The following is a 19753-nucleotide window of genomic DNA, read 5'->3' as shown; positions in this document are numbered from 1 at the left end:
TTTTCTATTTGTGCTTGCATGTAGGCGCACATATTCGTGTGGAGGTCAATGGACAATTTGTAGGAGCCAATTTTCTCTTTGTACCTTGTGGATCATGGAGATTGCTTGATTTTATTTATTTATTATGTATACAGTATTCTGCTTCCATGTATATCTGCACACCAGAAGAGGGCACCAGATCTCATAATGGATGGTTGTGAGCCACCATGTGGTTGCTAGAAATTGAACTCAGGACCCCTGGAAGAGCAGACGGTGCTCTTAATCTCTGAGCCATCTCTCCAGCCCGGATTGCTTGTTTTTGACCTTCATGTGTAGCTGAGGTCTATCAGCAGGTCTCTAGGTCTGCAGTAATGATTGTGAGAAATTTGAGATTTAAGGTAGGGAAGCAAGCTGCTTGTCCAGTGCTGCCTATGTACCCTCTAGCTACTGTGTCTCAGAAATTGTGTATGTGTGTGCTATATGATCATTTGTGTGTGCCAAGCACATCACTGTGACTGTGCGCTGCTGTCATTCTCCTCATTCCCTTGGGGTGTGTGTGTGTGTGTGTGTGTGTGTGTGTGTGTGTGTGTGTGTGTGTGTGTGTGTGTGTGTAAGGGTGGGTTGGGCAGGCTCTCTCACTAAATTTAGGCTAGCAGCCATGAAGCTACAGTGATTCTCCTGTCTCTGCCCTCTGTAGCACCATGGTTACAGGCATGGGAAAGACCACGTGTGGCTTTTTTCAGGGGATTTGAAGATTTGAACTTGGCTTCATGCTTGTATAGCAAGTTGTTGTACCCCTACTGAGTCATCTCTTAAGATCTCCAGCTACTGTTCTGTGAGCCTTTTCTCTCTCCAACTTGTCTTTTTCCTCTTCCTTCCATTTTTCCTCTCTTCCTGCAAGTTAAATGGCTCCTCTCTTTCTCTTTAAAAGGGACCTAGGACTCCTGTGCTTATGAACTTCAGGGGGGAAAAAAAGTTACCAGATAAAATGGATTGTGTTTTACAACCAAGGTTAAAAAGATGTCTGAAGCTGGGTGTGGTAGCACTTTCCTTTAATCTCAACAAACAGGAGGCAGAGACAGGCAAATCTCTGTGAGTTCAAGGCCAGCCTGGTCTACAGAGTGAGTTCAAGGACAGTCACAGCTATGCAGAGAGACCTTGTTTCAAAAAACAAAACAAACAAGCCAAAAGATGTCTCATGGTCTGTTTTTGCAAATATTTTAAGGGTTTTTCCTATTGGGAATCACTTAGACTAGAGGTTCAGTAAAATGCTAGCTACCATTTCCACACCCTCCCCTTTTCTGCTGCTGGTGATGAAACCCAATTCTTCTGTCAAGCTTTTCCTCACTTGGAAGTAGTTCATTATTTACTTTAGGACATTTCCCTCAGGCTAAGATCCTTGAGGAAGGAGAAAATGCCAAAATGTCAGGCTCTACTTCCTATAGGCCTTGCTCTTCACTCTGAAGTTCAGAGTACACTGTCCCTTGGGATGGCTTTCTTCAAGCGACCCTTGAGACATGCCAAGCATAAATGTTAGATTTTTTTTGTTTGTTTTAAACTCAGGGCCTCATGCATGCTAGGCAAATGTCCAACCATTAAGCTATTTCCTTAGCCCTACAGGTCATGATTTACAGGTGAGCTATTTTTTTTTTCCTCTCAGACAGGGTGGCTTTGTAGACCAGTCCTGGAACTAGCTCTTGTCTCGAACTCACAGGGATCTGCCTGCCTCTGCCTCCCGAATGCTGGGATTAAAGGTGTGCACCACTACCATCCAGCTCAGGTGAGCTAATTTTTAAAATGTATCCATTTCCCTAATCTTTCATTTTACCATGTGAGTTAAAAATATAAATCTGGATTTTAAAGCAAATGTATGAAACTCAGCACTGTTTGCTAACGGTTTTTTTTTTTTTTTTTTTTTTTTGACATGTTCTTACTTTGGAAGAATTCTGAGGAAAGATTCCTTGGGGTTCTTTGTGTTAGCATAAGTCTCCCTTTGAAAAGGCTTGGGGTCTGAGCCTAACAGGTGCTCTGGGATAACTGCAGGTATCCTGTTTCTGTGGAATAGTGTAAATGGCATGGTGTAAATGGCATGGTGGGAGCATTCTGACATCAGAACTGTGCCTGTGACTTATGGTTGAAATATAAAAATGGCTATGATGTAATTCTAGCACTCAGAGGGCTGAGCAAAGAGGACTGTATTTGAGGCTAGCATTGAAATGGAGAGAGATCCTGTCTCAAGTGCAAAGCAACAACACAGAGCTTGTGATGTTAAGAGTTACAGGGGTGTGCATACTTACCATCATGTATGTATTCAGAGCTCTCTATCCCAGATGTTACCAGAGCCTCTCGAATGAATTGTTACCCCCCCCCCCCCCCCCGGGCCTTTTGCTGAGTTTTAGAGTATTGGCAAAGAGCATTCTTCATTGGCTAGGAGGTCCTAAACTGGGGCTTGGAAAGCAGGATCACCCAGGCTGCAGCTGAATGAAGAGATAGGATTTGGGTCCTGCCACAAGCTGGTCAGAGGATGATTCGTGGCATGTGGTTTCTGTAGTGCTCTATGCACACAAGGCATCATAAGGAATGGGCTTGTCAGATAACTGCAAGCAAGGCATCACAGCCTATCGACTCAGCACTTTCTGATTTGTACTTCAAAGGGGAAAAAAAGAATAATTAGAAGTTTCTGTGAGCTGCTTTAGACACCCAAGACTATTTCCCTATTATTAAGTTAATGGTTAGCTTTTAGAAATGAGGTAATTGGGAAGCTGAATCTAGTTTTGGGGCTAAGTGCTTACTGCTTAATATATTGATACTGTGATATTGCTTGACCTAACTTCTTACCTGTGAAATGGTTTGTGGTGATCTTGTTTATACTCTAGCAAATAAAGCTTGCCTGAAGATGAGCGGGTAGGGCTAGCCACTAGTTAACCATAGATGCCTGGAGGAATAGGTCTTAATAGTAGTAGCCCAGAGTCAGATATAGGATTAAATGCTGAAAGATCAGAGAGATAAGGGCATAAACCGCAGCCACACTTTACCTCCTCATTGTCCCGCAGCCACACTTTACCTCCTCAATGTCCCGTAGCCACACTTTACCTCCTCAACGTCCCAGCTGAAAAGAGACTGACCTCATGTCTCCTCCCACCTTATCACTTTCTCTGTTGGCCCAGCCATATCACTTCCTGTCTTTACAGATTTCCAGACCTCTGGTCTTCAGGCAAGCTTTATTTGTTAGAGTATAAGCAAGATATCACCACAGTGGTTGCTTTGATAATTGTATGTATTACACATAGATTTGCGTATGGTATTTGTGTATGTTCAAAAAGTTTGCCTTCTGCTGTTGGTGGCCTAAGCCAGAGAGTTGTGATTCCATGGGGACAGGGGCCTCTGCTTTTAACTTTTAATTGTAGATCCCTTGGGTGATACCTGAATATGTTGGTCCTTCAGGAACACCAAGAAAATGTTCCTTGGGTTGATGGTGGCTTTTTCCTGGCCTGTGATTGTAGTTTTTGGGAGTGGGATAGAGGAACCTCTATTTAGAATCAATCATGGAGGAGAATGCTCAGCAGTTTGTCTCCCATTGTCTGCTTGGTGCTCTGCTGTCCCGTTCTGGCCTCTGTTCATTTTCTTTTTTGAGACAGTCATGCTGTATAGTCCTGGCTGGACTGAGGCTCACTATGTAGACCAGGCTGTCTTTGCACTTGTGGCCTCCTGAGTTCAGCACCAAACCTGCCCAGCCCTGTGCACAGAAGTGTGCCCTAGTGATTTTCATCTCATCATTGAGAATGGAAAGAATTCCTCTTGTCCAGGAGTTTAAATAGTAGAGTGATAGTAGTTACTATTCTTACTGTTCCAGCCAGGAACCTCCTTTGCTCATTCTGGGTATTAGAGTGGTAACTTGCTGGGTGTATGCATACCAACCTCCTTATTCCTCCTCAAGAAAGTGATTATCATTGACCCCTTTCAGGTTTACTTTTTTTTTTTTTTTTTTTTTGGTTTTTCGAGACAGGCTTTCTCCGTGTAGCTTTGGAACCTATCCTGGCACTTGCTCTGGAGACCAGACTGGCTTCCAACTCACAGAGATCTGCCTGCCTCTGCCTCTGCCTCTGCCTCCCGAGTGCTGGGATTAAAGGCATGCGCCACCAGCCCTCTTACTTTTTCATTAAAAGCTGACTCGGTAGATTTTCAGGCATTCCTTAGAATTTTATGAACAGAGCTGTCCTACTAGGTGTTTTTTGGGGCTCCCCCCATTCAATTTTGTCCTTTATTTGGGTGTTTTAGAAACTAACATATACCAAGGCTCTGATAGCCTTTTGAATCTTTGGAGCCTGTGGCCTTTTAAATGTTAGAACTCTGGGTCAGAGAAAAGGACTCGTGTAGTGATATATCCGCCTCCACACCTGTAGCACTGACCATGCCCTCACAACAGACTTGTGCATGTCAAGGGAATAATTGCCTGAGCTTTCCCCTCCTTCTCCCTCTGTCTGGATAGCATGAGGCCATTGGCAGAGGCGTCTGTTGGGCATATCTCTGTATAAGTGGTTGTATGGTTTGACACATACTGGCTTGTTCACTTTGACCTATCTACAGAATGCCAGACACAGAAGGTACTGGTAGTCCTCTACTGAGCAGTAGTCAGGTCTTGTGACCTGACTACTTCTGCCGCAGTGTGCTTGGTTGCAGACTAGCAGACCTATTTCTGCAAGGTGGTATTTCCCTGTCCTTGTTAGCTTACTGTTGCTGTGATGAAACATGACTCAAAGCAAGTTGGGGGAAGAGTTTTTTTGGCTTACTCCTCCATATCACTGTTCATTACTGAAGGAAGTCAGGACAGGAACTCAAATAGGGCAGGGACCTGGAGGCAGGAGCTGATGCAGAGACCATGGAGGAGTGCTGCTTACTGGCTTGCTCATCATGGCTTGTTCATGATATCTTGTGGAGTTCAAGACCACCTGCCCAGGGGTGGCTCCACCCACAATGGGTTGGGCCCTCCCCCATCAATCTCTAATGAAAATGTCCTACAGCTTTGCCTATAGCCCAGTCTATGGAGGCATTTTGTTAATTGAGGTTCCCTCCTCTCAAATGACTAGCCTGCATCAAGTTGACATAAAACTAGCCAGCACACCTCCAAAGCACAGCTTACCCTGAAATTCCTTAGGAGTGAAAGGCCAGCTAGATTTGCCAAACCTCTCTTCCCTCGGCTCTTTTCTGCCCATCAGCTTGCACATTGAAACATTAGAAGACCCAAAGGGGAGTGGAAAAAGACTTGGAGAAGACCATTAAGAAGGCATAAGGTGCAGGGCTGGAGAGATCGCTTAGCAGTTAAAAGAATAGCCTGGGTCCAGTTCCCAGCATCTTTGTCAAGCAGATCACAACTGCCTATAACTCCTGTTACTGATCCTGTGTCCTCTTCTGGCCTTTGAGGGTAACTGCATGCATGTGGTACACAAACATACTTAGGTCCACACACATGAACTGAAAATTTATTTTTTTATTTTTTTGAGATAGGGTTTCTCTTTGTAGCTTTGTAGACCAGGCTGGCCTGGAACTCACAGAGATTCACTTGTCTCTGCCTCCCAAATGCTGGGATTAAAGATGAGCACCCCAGCTCTGACAGTCTTCGGTTTTAATTCAGGGTTTTGCCATGTAGTGAATCTGGTTTTGAACTTAGTCCAACTGCCTCATCCTTCTCATGATAAGTTGCAAGTTTGTACCACTGTGTTTGGCAAAACTCAGCCCCCCAGGCAGATGCCCTTTTCTTTATTTTTTTTTTTTTTGTGATGTTAAAGATGGAAACCAATTCCTCCCCCTGTATTAGGCAAATGAGCTATTACTGAGCTAGGTCTCTAGCCCAGGCTATTTTCTGTTTATTTTGAGATAGGCTTTTGTTTTGTTTTGTTTTGTTTTGTTTTTTGAGACAGGGTTTCTCTGTGTAACAGCCCTAGCTGTCCTGGAGTTTGCTCTGTAGACCAGGCCGATCTCAAATTTACAGAGATCCTCCTGCCTCTGCCTCCTGAGTGCTAGGATTAAAGGTGCATACTACCACCTCAGGCTTTTTGTGTAGATGTGGCTGGCCTGAAACTTGCTATATAGACCAGGATGGCCTCAAACTTAAGAATCCACTAGTTTCTGCCTCCTGAGTGCTAAAGGGGTGTGCCGCTATACATGGTCCCACTTAGTGGGTTTTTGTTTTGTTTTTTTTAAAGATAAACTTGGTTTTTTTTGAAACAGGGTTTTTCTTTGTAGCCCTGGCTCTCCTGGAATTTGCTCTGTAGACCAGGATGGCCTTGAACTCACAGATCTGCCTGTTCTCTTCCAGAGTGCTAGTATTAAAGGTGTGTGCCATCACTGCCTGGCTTCTTTTTAGATTTTTGCAGAGTTGAGGATCGAACTCAGAGCCTTGACCAAGTTGATATGTACTGTATTGCTTCAGCCCAGTTAAAAAAATTTTTTTATTGTAGTCAAATGTACATTGCATAATATTCATGATATTTAACTATTCTTAAGACTATAGTTCAATAATAGGATACAGGCTACTCACAATAAACTTTTTTTGACATACTAACAAACATTGAACTAAACAGACCATCATTCTCCCTTCTACTTCTCCCCTAGCCTCTGGGGTTCCTGTAAACAGCTCTCCCTGCCTCTGGGATGAAAAGATAGGGAAGTAAAGAGGGTTGTAGCATACACCATCTCCACCCACCTATCCATCCACCCACCCTTTGATCTCAGTATGGGACTATGGCTTTACTTACCCCTTTCCATTCCTTTCTTTTGTTGCTCCTTGATTTGGCTATAAGCTACCTAAAGTTCTTTTAAAGGTGTTTAATAATAAGAAAAAAATGTTAGTGATGCATGTTTTATGTCAGCATGTAAAACATAAGTAAATCGAAAGGACCTGGAGCAGGTTACAAAGGGACAGGAGGAGGCTGACACATGAAGCCATGAGGAAGCAGATTTTGTGAGGACCCCCATCTCCCCCCCAATGTAGCTGTTGATTTGAGGTTGCAGTCTGGCCAGGTGCAGACACGAAAGGATGCAGACTGGATGCAGACTGGCCTTTGTTCTGGGATCCAGTCTTAGGGTGTAAGCTTATTTTCTCTTTCCTTTCTGCCTTTCCCCTAGGACTTGAGCAGATACACAAGAAATTCTCTAGGTTGGATTTTCCCTTTGATTTGGGCTTGGACTAAAAGGGGATTTTATTAACATTTCATTATGTGGGCTTTAGATTTGGTAAGTTTAATACCAGTGCATTCCTGTGTCTGAACTAACAGATGATTTCTTAACTGTGCAGTTTTTCTGAGCTATAAATAATCTAAAATCACTTAGCTTTCCCTCCCTTCCCACCTCCTTCCCTTTATCACCCCCCCCAAAAAAAACCCTTCACTGGGTAAATGGATTTTAAATGTATTGAAGTTGGGAGGGTAAATAGGTCTAATAATCTTTTTACATATTCTGTTTCTACATAGTCATGAAATTTGATTTTGCACCCTAAAATCTATTTCTGAGTCGAGTCAGGTACTTAACACTGTCTGACAAATAACAGAATTTGTTGTCAGTTTTGGGACAACACTGAACGGGTGAATTATTCACGGGTTGGATTTGCCTTTGTGCTAAGAAAAAACAAAAGCTCCCCACTGTGTTTTGGATGACTGAGATTCATGAGTAGTGTTTTTATGTGTTTTATATGTTAGATATCTTTTCAACACATTGTTCTGGGTAGGAATAATGTATGTATGGATATTAAAAAATGAATAAAACATTCTGTTTGTAATCCCCATAGGTAGTTTGGTCATTTTGTTACTGTCTTGTCATTCTTCTGTTTGGACTTGATTTTGATGTCCATGTTATAAGCCTGGACTGAAGAGGAGGAAGCCCTGGATACTCAGCCATCCTCTGTCTCTTACTGTGTGTCCTGGAATAAGAAGCCTCCCCTGTCTGATGCGTTAAGTAAGAATCACAGGGACAATGATAGCAATAGTCTGTGCCAGCTTGGGCTTCTTATGACCTGGGGCAAGAGCACAAATGGATAGCAGATGGCTAAATATTTAAACAGTATAATTAAATATTTAAAAGGGACATTTAAATATTTAAAAGGTATATACCATATTCCTAAATATTTAAAAGGTTTAAATCATGCTGTGTTTGGCTAGGCCTGGTGTCCACCCAGAGGCTAGAGCCTCCTTCCAGGCTGCTCCCTCCATGCCACTGTCTAACTACCAATGTCCTTAGGCTGCCTGTGATTCCCATAAGCTGGAATGGCTGTGGGATCAGCTGGGTAGGGCAAGACTTCCAGGGAGCCTGGATAGCTAGAGTCTCCATCCAGTACAACTTCCTGTGTTTTCCCCATCTTGCACTCCACCCGCAGCTGCCTTCTACATAGTGAGCTCCAATCCAGCCAGGGCTACATAATGAGACTGTCTCAAAAGCAAAACAAACAAAATAACCGCCCCCCCATTCTACTTCCCAAAACCCACCCCCCCCAAAAGAAGACAGAATTGGACAATAAAGATAAACTTTGAGCTTGAGGTGGGTGGGTCGCCCAGAGCAGAGGTGGGATCTGTCTGGGCAAAGTTCCCATGTGTGCTTGGTTGTTGTGGGGATGACAACTGACCACACACCCCTTACAACTGTGTGTGGGACAAGTAGGACCAGAGAGGCTTGTGCCATGTGCTGTGTTGGCTTTGTATACTGGACTGTCAGGTTGCCAGGTCAGGCAGATAAAAGAGTACAAGCTGCCCACATGAACTAGGGGCCACACTTACTACAAAGACGTTATCTGAAGTGCTTATGTTGCCTGGCCCTCCTGCATTTTCTCTGGTGGCACCATGCTGACCTCTTCAAGTTGGCTTTGGCTGTGAAGCTATTTTTTTAATTTCTGTGATATCCTCCTTCCTGTATTTTTATTTTCTAGAATACTCTAGCTAGCTTTCTTGGTTTCTCTGTGTAACAGCCCTGGCTATTCTGGAACTCACTCTGTAGACCAGGCTGGCCTCACAGAAATCCTGTCTCTGTCTGGGATTGAAGGCATTCTTGACTACTGCTGGCCACCATTTTTCTCTTACTGCCTGTGTTACTTTTCTATTGTGATGAAGCATCATGACCAAGGCAGCCTATAAAAGGAAAGGTCTATTTTATGGTTCCATCACCCTCACAGCAGGAAGCATTGTAGTAGGCAGGCTGGGGCTGGAAGCTGAGAGCTGAGGGTGCATCTTGAACCACAAAGAGGGAGCAGAGAGAGGAACTTGAAATGATGGAGTCCTTTAAACATTTACAGCCTGCCTCCAGAGATGTAGTTCTGGCCACACCTCCCGAGCCTCTCCAAACAGTGTCACTCACTGGGGACCAAGTCTTCAAATGCCAGAGCTTTTGGGGGACATTCAAAACACCGCACTGTCCATATGTCTTTTAGGGTCTACTCTGAGGGAGACACTGGTTTCTCTGACCTTGTCGTCACGCCTCCCATCCCTGTTTTATCTTTCATTTCCACAATTTTCTCCAGGGATACTGTGGCGTGTGCAATATTAGTCAACATTTTGGAGCACTCGTTCTCTTCTTTTTCCTACCTTTTTATTTCCATCTAATGTTCACTGGAGGCTCCCTCCTGTTGATCAGCTTCAGGGACTGGGCTGTGAAAACCTCCTGGGAGCTACACCAACAGGTGGGGCCTGTCCCTAGGAGCTTCTCTGTGGTTCCCAGAAACTGAGCCCTCTCACCTAGAGAACTAGTGTCTCTCCACCAGAGCTGTATTTCCTGGATATAGGAGATATTGTAGGTTCCTGCCATGGCTTTGGCTTGGGGGGAGGAAATAGATGGTGATTTTCCTTGTTCTTTCTCATTTCTTTTTCTTGTAGGGCCTCCTTGACTTTGGTGACCGTACAAGTCCCCCTCTCTTCTCTGTTCTTGGGAGCAGGAATGGGCTACCTAGTCAGGTCCTTGCCTTCCAGCCCAGCTCTCAGCTCCACTCACTTCCTCCTTCCATGCTTTGTTTTCCTCTGCCTCTGGGAGATCCAGATGCTCAATGTCCTCTACCTGCACCACCACTCTGAGCTCTGGTTGGGGTGAAGCTTCTAGCCTGCAGAAGCAGCTGCTTCCTGACCTCTTCCCACCCCGCACCCATGTCTCACTCACCTTGCCCATGACTCCATTTTATCACCGTGGCATTCAGCACCTCAAATATATTTCCATAGCACCCTCGGAGATTTAATTCACACACTATACAATAAATCATTTAAAATGTGTGCCAAGTCTTTTCAGCATATTCTGCACCACCGTGGTCAATATTAGGACCTGTATTTTTCTCTGCTACTGCCTCTTCCATGGCCCTGACCCTAAGCAACTACTTAAAAAATTACTCATTATTTTATTTCTTGTGGTGCTGGGCATAGAACCTCTCATATTAAGTAAGTGCTGTGCCCTGGAGCTGCATCCCCAGCCCCATGCTTACTTGCTTATATCTTTCTGTTTTGTTTTACTTTTGTTTTTTGAAATAGGTTCTCATTGTGTAAGGCCTGGCTGTTCTGGAACTTGCTATATAGACCAGGATGACCTTGGACTCACAGAGATCCCCATGCTACCACATTAGTGCCATATCCAGTCTTGTTTATATCTTCTATCTATCTATCTATCTATCTATCTATCTATCTATCTATCTATCTATCTATCTATTAATTGGGCTATATATTTCCTCCATTCCCCTTCCCTCTTCCCACCTTGTTTATATCTTAAAACAACAAGAACATTTTTTAGTATATGTATCTTGCATATGGTGTCCTTGGAGACCAGAGAGGTCGTCTGATCCACAGGCACTAGAGCTACAGATGGTGTGAGCTGCCATGTGGGTGCTGGGAATTGAACTAGGTCCTCTACAAGAACAGCCAGTGCTCTTAAACTTGTTTATATCTTCAAAAATATTTCTAATGTTATTTTTGTAGGGTTTCAGGAGGAACAAGAAAGGAACCTTGAGGGATCATATTGGCAAGAAGATGGGTGCAAAATTAATCAGCTGTTATTTAAATGGTTTAGAAACCATAAACCATTTTTTCTCTATTTTCTCTCTACCTTTTCTTCTTTCCCTTCATTTTTCTTTCCCATCTCCTTTCCCTTTGTGTGTGTGTGTGTCTGTCTGTCTGTCTGTGGGTAGGTATTTTGCCTGCATTTATGTCTGTGTACTATATGTGTGTTTGATACCTGAGGAAATCAGAAGAGGGCATCTGATGCCCAGGACTGAAGTTACATACAGACAATTGCAAGTCACCCTGTGGGTGCTGGGAATTAATTCCTGGGTCCTCTGAAAGAGCAGTCACTGTTCTTAAACACTGAGCCATCTCTCTAGCCCCATTTCTTTATCCTGCCCCTTCATCTCTCTCCCTCTCCCTCCTTTCTTTTTTTTTTTTTTTAAGGCAGTGTCTCTGTGCAGCCCTAGGTGGCCTGGAAGGAACTTGCTATGTAGACTAGGGTGGCCTCAAACTCAGAGAGTGTGAGCAGCCTGACTCTGCCTTCTGGGTGGTGGGATCACAGACCTATGCTACCATACCTGACCTTCTTTAATCTTTTGAGACAAGGTCTCACATTGTTCCAGCTGACCTTGAACTCACTATATATTTAGTCAAGGATGTTGTGAACTCTTATCTACATGACCCCTTCTAATTGCATCACAGACACACATAGCAGAGCTATGCCTGGCTTTAGACATGGTTGCTTGCTTCCATGGCCCTTTGCCCACCTTTCTTGGGAAAGAATGTTGTGGTTTTAACTTTGCTTGACCTAGAGCTCCTTGCTCTTTCAAGCTCCCTTTCCTAATTATATATAACATCCATACTCTTGTGAGTAAACCAGAGCCCATGCTTTCTGTAGATTTCCTTTATTTTAACCTTGTGTCCTTTTTGTTTCTGGAACCATCCAATCTCAAATCTCTGTAGACTCCTCTGGGTTTAGACCGTTTGTCAGAGTTGCCCAATTTTGATGACCCTGACATTTCTGAGAAATGGTCAGGGATTTTTTGAGTGTTCCTTGGTGGCATTTGTCTGATGCTTAGGCTAAACACTGTGTTTCTGGGAAATAATGTGTCATTGTTACGTGAAGAATACTCTGTAAAGGTGACTTTTCTGCCTACTGTTGACCTACTTTGGTCACCTTGCAGGGTTGTGTTGACAAGTATCCACACTGTAAAATTATCCCTCTCCTCTTTTCCTCTTTCCATACTGAATTATTTGGAAGAAAGTTATTTAAACGTGGGTAGTTGTTTTCTATGAGTGGGTTTTATTATTTATGTTATTTATTTATTGGTAGTTTTGTTTGTTTTTTGTTTTGTTAGCCCTGGCTGGCCTGGAACTTGCTTTGTAGACCAAGCTGGCCTTGAACTCACAGAGATCCATTAGTGTCTTGCCTCCTAAATGCCAGTATTAAAGGCAAGCACCACCGTGCTTTGTGTTTGGTTTTTACTTTTTATTTTTAGTAGTGCTGGGTATGGAACCTAGGTTCTTCCACAGGCTTGTAATTCTGCACAGGAGATAAGTCAACTTTAAAAAAAATCAGTATTGGGGGACTGGAGGGATGGCTCAGAGGTTAAGAGCACTGGCTGCTCTTCCAGAGGTCCTGAGTTCAATTCCCAGCAACCACATGGTGACTCACAATCATGTGTTATTAGATCAGGTGCCCTCTTCTGGTTTGCAGATATTCATGGAAGCAGAATGTTGTATACATAATAAATAAATAAAATCTTAAAAAAAAAATTAGTATTATAGCCAGGTGGTGGTGGCACACACCTTTAATCCCAGCACTCGGGAGGCAGACAGGAGGATCTCTGTGGGTTTGAGGCCAGCCTGGTCTATAGAACAAGTTCTAGGACAGGTTCCAAATCTACAGAGAAACCCTGTCTTGATTTCCCCCCACACAAATTATTATTGTTTGTGATCGTGATATGCACATACATGTATGCACCAGGGATGGGTGCACCCATGCATGACATGGAGGTCAGAGGATTACAGAGAACAACTTCTAGGTGTTGGTTCTCTTCCACTATGGGGTCAAGGGGTTGAACACAAGTCAGCTGGTCAGGCTTGCACAGCATGCCCTTTGACCTGCTAAGCTTTTTTGAGACAGGGTTTCTCTGTGGCTTTGAGGCTGTACTGGAACTAGCTCTTGTAGACCAGCCTGGTCTCGAACTCACAGAGATCCGCCTGCCTCTGTTTTCCTGTGTGCTGGGACTAAAGGCATGTGCCACCACCGTCTGGCCTTGCTAAGCTATTCTGTCCTCATTCACTTTTCTCATTTTACTTCTTCAGTCACTTGTGTCATGTGGACTCGTGGCTTCTTATTGCATACTTGGGGCTGTAATCCACTGTTGCCTTGACATTCATTGTAGTCCAAGTTGCTGTTGCATTTTGTGTTCCCTATTGTAGGTTTGTTTTTGGGAGGTGGTGGGTTTAAATACTGTTTAAATGTATTTTGCCTGCATGTATATCTCTGCATCACATTCGTGCCTGTTGCTGCAGCTTGTGGGACATTTGTGTATTCTTAAGGACTATGCATCTGTAAATTCGTAATTTAATCATGGTTTAGGGGCCGCAGAGATGGGAGCTCTGCCATAACCACTGCCTGACCATCTTCATCCTTTTTTCTGGTTTGACTTGGCGACCTGATCCTTGTGTTGCAGCCTCTCTGGTCTCTGCTGAGGATCACATGGAGCTTCCCCTGGCCCTCATTTCTGGTATCCCCACATGAGAATGTTGTCTCTGCGATTCTCCTTCTTTTGCTCAAAGCCAGATCTATGACCAGGCATCACAGTCTCGGTCTAGAATGTGGTTCTGACTGTTGGCCTGGGTCCTTCTGTGGGTTTGGGGTGGATGAAAAGAGTAGCAGCTTTCTTGAAGTTCTCTGACCATTGGTCCTAATTTGAATTTTGTTTATTGTCTTTTGGTGTATATGTGTTTTATCATCACAGATTCCCTCAAAGACCGTTATCCATCTCTATATTCCAATGTATACTGTTTATTTTTACTTTATGTGCGTGGATGTTAGCCTGTTTGTGTATGTGTGTGCCTGCTGCCTGTGGAGGTCAGAAGTTGGATCCTCTGAAACTGGAGTCACAGACAGTTGTTAGCTGCTATGTGCTCAGAGTCCTCTGTAAGAGCTGTCTGCTCTTGACCACTGAACCATCTTTTTAGCCACCTTGTTTGTTTATTTACTTGTGTAGGGACAGAGTCTTGCTATATGGTGCCTCGGCCACCTTAGTTCTGGAGATTACAGTGTGGGCTACCATGCCCAGCTTACGTTTAATAAAAAAAAGATCCTTATTTTTCAAGTAGAAAGGTTTGTTTAGGAAGTCAAGGAGTAAAACAGGTATTGGAGTGGACTCTTGCTTGAAGGGGTGCTGTGCCCTTCACCTGCCACTGGGACATTGAGTGTTTGTTCCCTTTGCTAGGGTTTGTTCGCAGATGTTCAATGCTGCACTGCTCTGATGAGAGTATAGATTGGCATGCTCTACTGAACCATGCAACTAAGGAAACAGGAAGTGCATGGTGTCCATTCCCAGAACAAATAATCCTCTTACAGCTAGTAAGCCAGTTCAAGGAAGAAGTTTTAACTGCTACAGGAATTACATTTATTTATTAATTTTTTGTGTTTATGTGTGGGCCCACTGTGGGCTGTAGAGGTCCAAGGACAATTTGCAGGATTTGGTTCTTTCCACCATTCGGGGCCTGGGCATTGAACTCAGGTCCACAGGCTTGCAGTGGGCTGTTACGACAAATCTTTCCGCCAAAAGCCACCTGAGCCCCACCGCCACGTGTGAGCTTTATGCCAGCCGCCCGCCCGAGTTAGGGCCCAAATGAATACACAGAAACTTGTATTAGGTACAATGCTGCTTGGCCAATGACTAGGATTCTCATCTGTTAGCTCAGTCTTAACTATCATAAACCTATATATTTTATAAGACTTATCGGACGCCTTATTGGCATCCCTCCTTGCTGGTGATCACATTGTGCCGCTAGAGCAGGAGCCGAGGGGAAAAGAGGGCCCTTCCTGTTTCTCCTTTGCTTAAATATGAGTCTCCTTGCTATGTCACTTCCTGCCTGGATTAGCACTTCTCTACTACATTTCCCAGAATCCTCTTTGACTCCTAGTCCTGCCTAACTTGCCGTTTCATTGGCCAAACAGTATTTTATTTAACAATCAATAAGATAAACATACACAGAAGTACTTCCCCCATCAGTGGGCTAATGCCTTTACCCACTGAGCCATCATGCCAGCCCAAGTTTAACCAAATAATAATACAGAAATTGAAATATAAGGCATCCTTTGTGGCCTTGAGAATTAGCTAATCAGTGTTTGTAAGTTGGGGTTCAAGATGAACTGAAAATAGCTGATGCACACCAGCAGCAACAAACATTTTTGTAGCCTTTTGTGAAGTCATTTTGGCATTTGTGTATGGGCCTGAATAGGTGGCTGACAGTGCAACCCAAATCAGGGAGCTGTTGGCATTCCTCTTACAGAGATTCATAATGATTAGTAGCATAATAGGGGCTGTGAATGAGAGCTGATGAACTCAGAAAATTCAGCATGGCTTTTGTAGATCTCTGTCTTTGTACAAGCCCCAAAACACCCTTCAGAAAGGAAGACCATGCTAGTTCCTGAAAGCCTGCCTGAGAGTTCAGATGCTTTCCTAGAGAAGGTAAATGCCACCGGCAAAGCACAAGTAGGGCTTGAAGGGAGGAACTGCTGATGTAAGCCAGAGAGCTTGGTGTAATGTCAAACTGGCCCTTGGTGGGATGGCTCCTGTTAGAACTAGGGCTGTCCACTGCAAGGTGTGAGAGCCTGTGAGATTGCTGTAATGGTGCAGACTGTTGATTTGCCCTTGAACAGCGAGAGAGAGGCAGCTGAGGTCTGAACAGACCCTATTAGTGGGAAGAGAAGAGCAGGTTTCCTGGAAGGTTGGAAAAACTAAGGCCCCTGGCAGTGGTATGAGGCTATCAGAGGAAAGAAAGCATTACTGGAAGATAGAGCTCTACAGAAAGGCTATAAGCAGCCAGAAAGATCAGGGACAGTACTAACAAAGACAAGGGAATGTGCACACACATTGTGTTTATCTAGTAAGGTTTTTTTGAGTGGCATTGGGGAACACACTACCCCACCCCCACCCCACCCCCGGCCCCCATGCTAGGCACTGTTTTACTCCAGCCCTTTTCTGTGAGACACTTGCTGTACTTTTTTTGCAGTAGCTCCGTGATATAAATAGGTTATCCCTGTCTCAAGTATTTGACATAAGTGTTTCAGACTCTGGAACCCCTTGGGTTCTGTAATACTCATGAACTATGTTGGTTTGAACTCCCTCGTTAGTCAGGTTTGCACTGCTGTGATGAAATACCTGAGAAACAAGATAGGAACAAGGCTTATTTTGGCTCATGGTTTAAGAGGTTTTTCTGTCCATGTTTCTATTACTTTGGGCCTGAGGAGGAGGAACTTCACAGCAGGAGGCATTGGGGCAAAGCTACCAACCCCATTGTGAACAAGTAGCAGAGAAAGAGGCTATCATGTCCCCAAGGACACACCCCAATGACCTAGTTCCTCCAGTTGTCCCACCCTGGAGGCTTCTATCCCTCTGAAAGAGTGCCCCAGCAGGGGGCAAGTCCTTCAGCATTTCCTAAAGTTTTACTACCAGGTAGGGATGAATCCTCCAATGATTGCAATCTAAGATGATATATTTCTAATCTTAAAATCCCCAATCACAGAACTCCAAGAGAACTTTCAGTATGGTATGATGCTTGGAAGGCTTTGGTGTTGAGAACATTTCAGAATGTGAGTTTCCAGATTAGGAATGCACAGTCTGTGTTCAGGGACAGAATGCACTTGGTTGTACCTGCTGATTTTATGGTCAGTGTGACTGGGGTTGAGAAGTGCTTAGCAACCTCTGGTCATGTCTCTGAGGGAGTTTCCAGAGAAGACTAAACAAGGGGACATCCATCCTGAATGTGGGCAGCAGAATCATAGGTGAAATGAGAGGAGGAAGGGGAGAGAGTCCACTAGGGCGGGCACTTGCTCTCTGCTTCCTAGACACTAAGTAGCCTCTTCTTCATGCTTCAGCTACCACTGACCCAGAATGAATGGAGTCCAAGACCGTGGACTAAAACATAGCTTGTGCAGAAGTAAATCTGTACTTTTTCATAGTGATATAGTCTGCTGAACCCAAGGACATTCAGGGAGGCGTTAGGGGACCACCTTAGTCACTGATTGGTTATAGTGTGTAGTGCAGCCAGATCACACAGCCTAGAGTTTCTGTTTGAGACAAGGCCTTGCTTTGTAGGCCAGCCTGGCCTTGAGTTTGAGACCATACTTCAGATCCTTGCAAGCTGGGATTTTTTTCTTTTTGGAGTAATTTTTTTGTTTGTTTTTTTGAGACAGGGTTTCTCTGTGTAGCTTTAGAGCCTATCATGGCACTCACTTTGTAGATCAGGCTGGCCTTGCACTCACAGAGATCCTCCTGCCTCTGCCTCTCGAGTGCTGGGATTAAAGGCGTGCACCACCAATGCCTGGCTGGAGTAATTTTTACTTATGGAAAAGTTGTAAAAATAGTTTCCATTGTACCCTTTACTCAATTTTCCCTACAGTGTCTTGTATTAATCATAATATACTTAGTAACAGCAGACAAATGTCATTGTATACGCCTGCTAGCTATACTCCAGCCTTTATTCATATTTCACTAGTTTTTCCACCAACAAGAGGACAGCATCTGTACTGGGTCCCCTTTTTAGCCTTGTAGTATATACAGTTAGGATTTAGTTTGATTTTTCCAGGTGACTTAGGTCACTCTACTGTGGTCATGCTATTCTCTTGTGATATGGTCAGGGTTTCCTTCTCCTACTCATTCTTGATTGATTTTTGTTGTTGTTGTTTTTAGAGACATGGTTTCTCTGTATAACTAACAGCCCTGGATGTCCTGAAACTCACTCTATAGACCAGGCTGGCCTTGGATTCACAGAGATCCGCCTGCCTCTGCCTCCTGAGTGTTGCTATTAAACAAGGCGTGTGCTACCACTACCTGGCTTGATTTTTTTTTTTTTTTTTTTTTTATTTTCGAGGTATACACTGTATACTTGTCAGTTACTTAGGTTTTGACAGATGTATAGAAGCCCACTTCCACTACTGTGTCTGGAATACACAACAATTTCATCATTACCTCCTCCCCAAATTTTCTTATCCTGGGTTTTCTTATCCTGAGTGGATTACCAAGGTCTGGGAGGTCGTGGGATTTACCTGTGTTGAGGTTGAGCCATAGAGGCAGCATGACAAGGACACTGGATAAGGGGGACAAGTCTTGAGTTGTCAGCTAAGGTTGGGAGCTCTCTGTGCCAGCAGGTCTGGTGATAGAAAGAGAAGGGGGACAAGGTTCACTCAAGGACTGACCCGAAAGACCAAGCATGACATTTCACTAGAGGCAGGAAGTGCCTGGGGAGTTCTGGCCTGGTGACTTATTTGAGTTAACAGTGGAAAGACTGGGGTGGAGTCCGGAAACGGGAAGGATTAGAAACAGCCTTTTCTGTGGCAGGATGAGTTAATAAGGAAGACAGAAAGGGATTTGGCCCCACGTGGACTTCCTTTCTCTGTCCTCACCCAGCAGCTGGGAAGAGCACAGGAGGCCACCCTTGCCTGTGCTTCCAGTGGAGGAGGGGAGAGGCCCTTAGAAAGGGCAGGAGGGCAAGTGGGCCCAGCATTGGTGACCTCTGGGGTGGGCTAAGGTTTGTCTGGGCCTTTGCTTCTATGGAAGTCATTTTCCTTGCTGTTCCTGAAGAATGGGTAAGGCAGAGCTTGTCTGTAGAGCCTTGAGGGAGAAGTAGATACTGCAGGGAAGGGTTTGGGATGATGTGTGCCTGTTTCCCAAGGTTGTGATTAATGGCTTTAGTGAGAAGCCCTTTGTGTGTTTCCGAAAGCAGTTTGAAGATCATGTCTGTCAGGTTTAAATCAGGAATATTGTAACCAAGGAAAGAAGCACACTGCCTGGCAGTTGGTATCTACTGACCTGTGGCCAAAACAGTGTGCTTCCTCAAGTGATAGGGAAAGCAAATTGACTGACCCGGTGTTGGGATGGGGTTAGAGACCAAAGTCAAATAGAAGCAAGAGCTTGGTTGGAGTAAAAGGTGTGATTTCTTTCCATTTTTGGTTGAAGACATGCTCTGTGGTTATCCCTAAAAACCCTCAAGTGAAAAGATTGGTGGTGGAGGAAGAGTTTAGGTTTTCCTCTGGGTGGATGGAGAGAGATGTAGAGAATGTGGGTACACTGTTCAGTTTTGGGAGGAATTAGGTAAATTTGAAACCTTGCATACTATAAGCATGTGCTATTAAGAACATTTTACATTTGAAGGAGAATGATAAAGCCATGTGTTAGTTTACAACAGTGACAGGAGAGTAATGCCCTGTGTGGTCACTGTTTTATGGGAGTTTGCAGAACCCTGTGAACAAGTCCATCAACTAACTTTCTTTCTTTGTTCATTCGTTCCTTCTTTCCTTCCCTTCTTTCCTTTCTTCCTTCCTTCCCCCCCTCTTTTTTTTTTTTTTTTTTTTTTTTTTTTTGAGACAGAGTTTCTCTGTTTAACAGTCCTGGAACTCTGTAGACCACACTGGCCTGGAACTCACAGAGATCTGCCTGCCTCTCCCTCCTGAGTGCTGGGATCAAAGGCGTGTGCCATCAATGCCCGGCTAAACTTTTCTTTCTTTAAACACCACAGTTACAGTTTATAGCAGTCACTGATTTTCATTCAGGGGAATGTCAGTTTTTTCA

The 19753-nt window shown here is 44.1% G+C and overlaps 1 protein-coding gene across 32 annotated transcripts in view; it reads left to right on the top strand.

The window, feature by feature from the left end:
- LOC118237675 (zinc finger protein 532) overlaps positions 1-19753 on the top strand; it is a 111785-nt gene that overhangs the window by 21446 nt on the left and 70586 nt on the right. The window contains exon 1 of one of the 32 annotated variants that reach the window (XM_027402736.2): positions 7905-7929. The exons of 30 other annotated variants lie outside the window; for them this stretch is intronic. Coding sequence is in view for 1 of the 2 variants with exons in the window: in XM_027402726.2 (XP_027258527.1) it covers positions 18768-18771 (4 nt within the window). In the remaining variant the exon portion in view is untranslated. Of the gene's footprint in view, positions 1-7904; positions 7930-18627; positions 18772-19753 lie in introns of those variants that run through there. One more of the 32 variants, XM_027402726.2, reaches the window with a different exon arrangement.

The sequence above is a fragment of the Cricetulus griseus genome, chromosome 2 (genome assembly GCF_003668045.3).
Source record: "Cricetulus griseus strain 17A/GY chromosome 2, alternate assembly CriGri-PICRH-1.0, whole genome shotgun sequence".
NCBI classification, from domain to species: Eukaryota; Metazoa; Chordata; class Mammalia; order Rodentia; family Cricetidae; genus Cricetulus; species Cricetulus griseus.
This window is presented reverse-complemented; position numbering and strand designations above follow the sequence as displayed.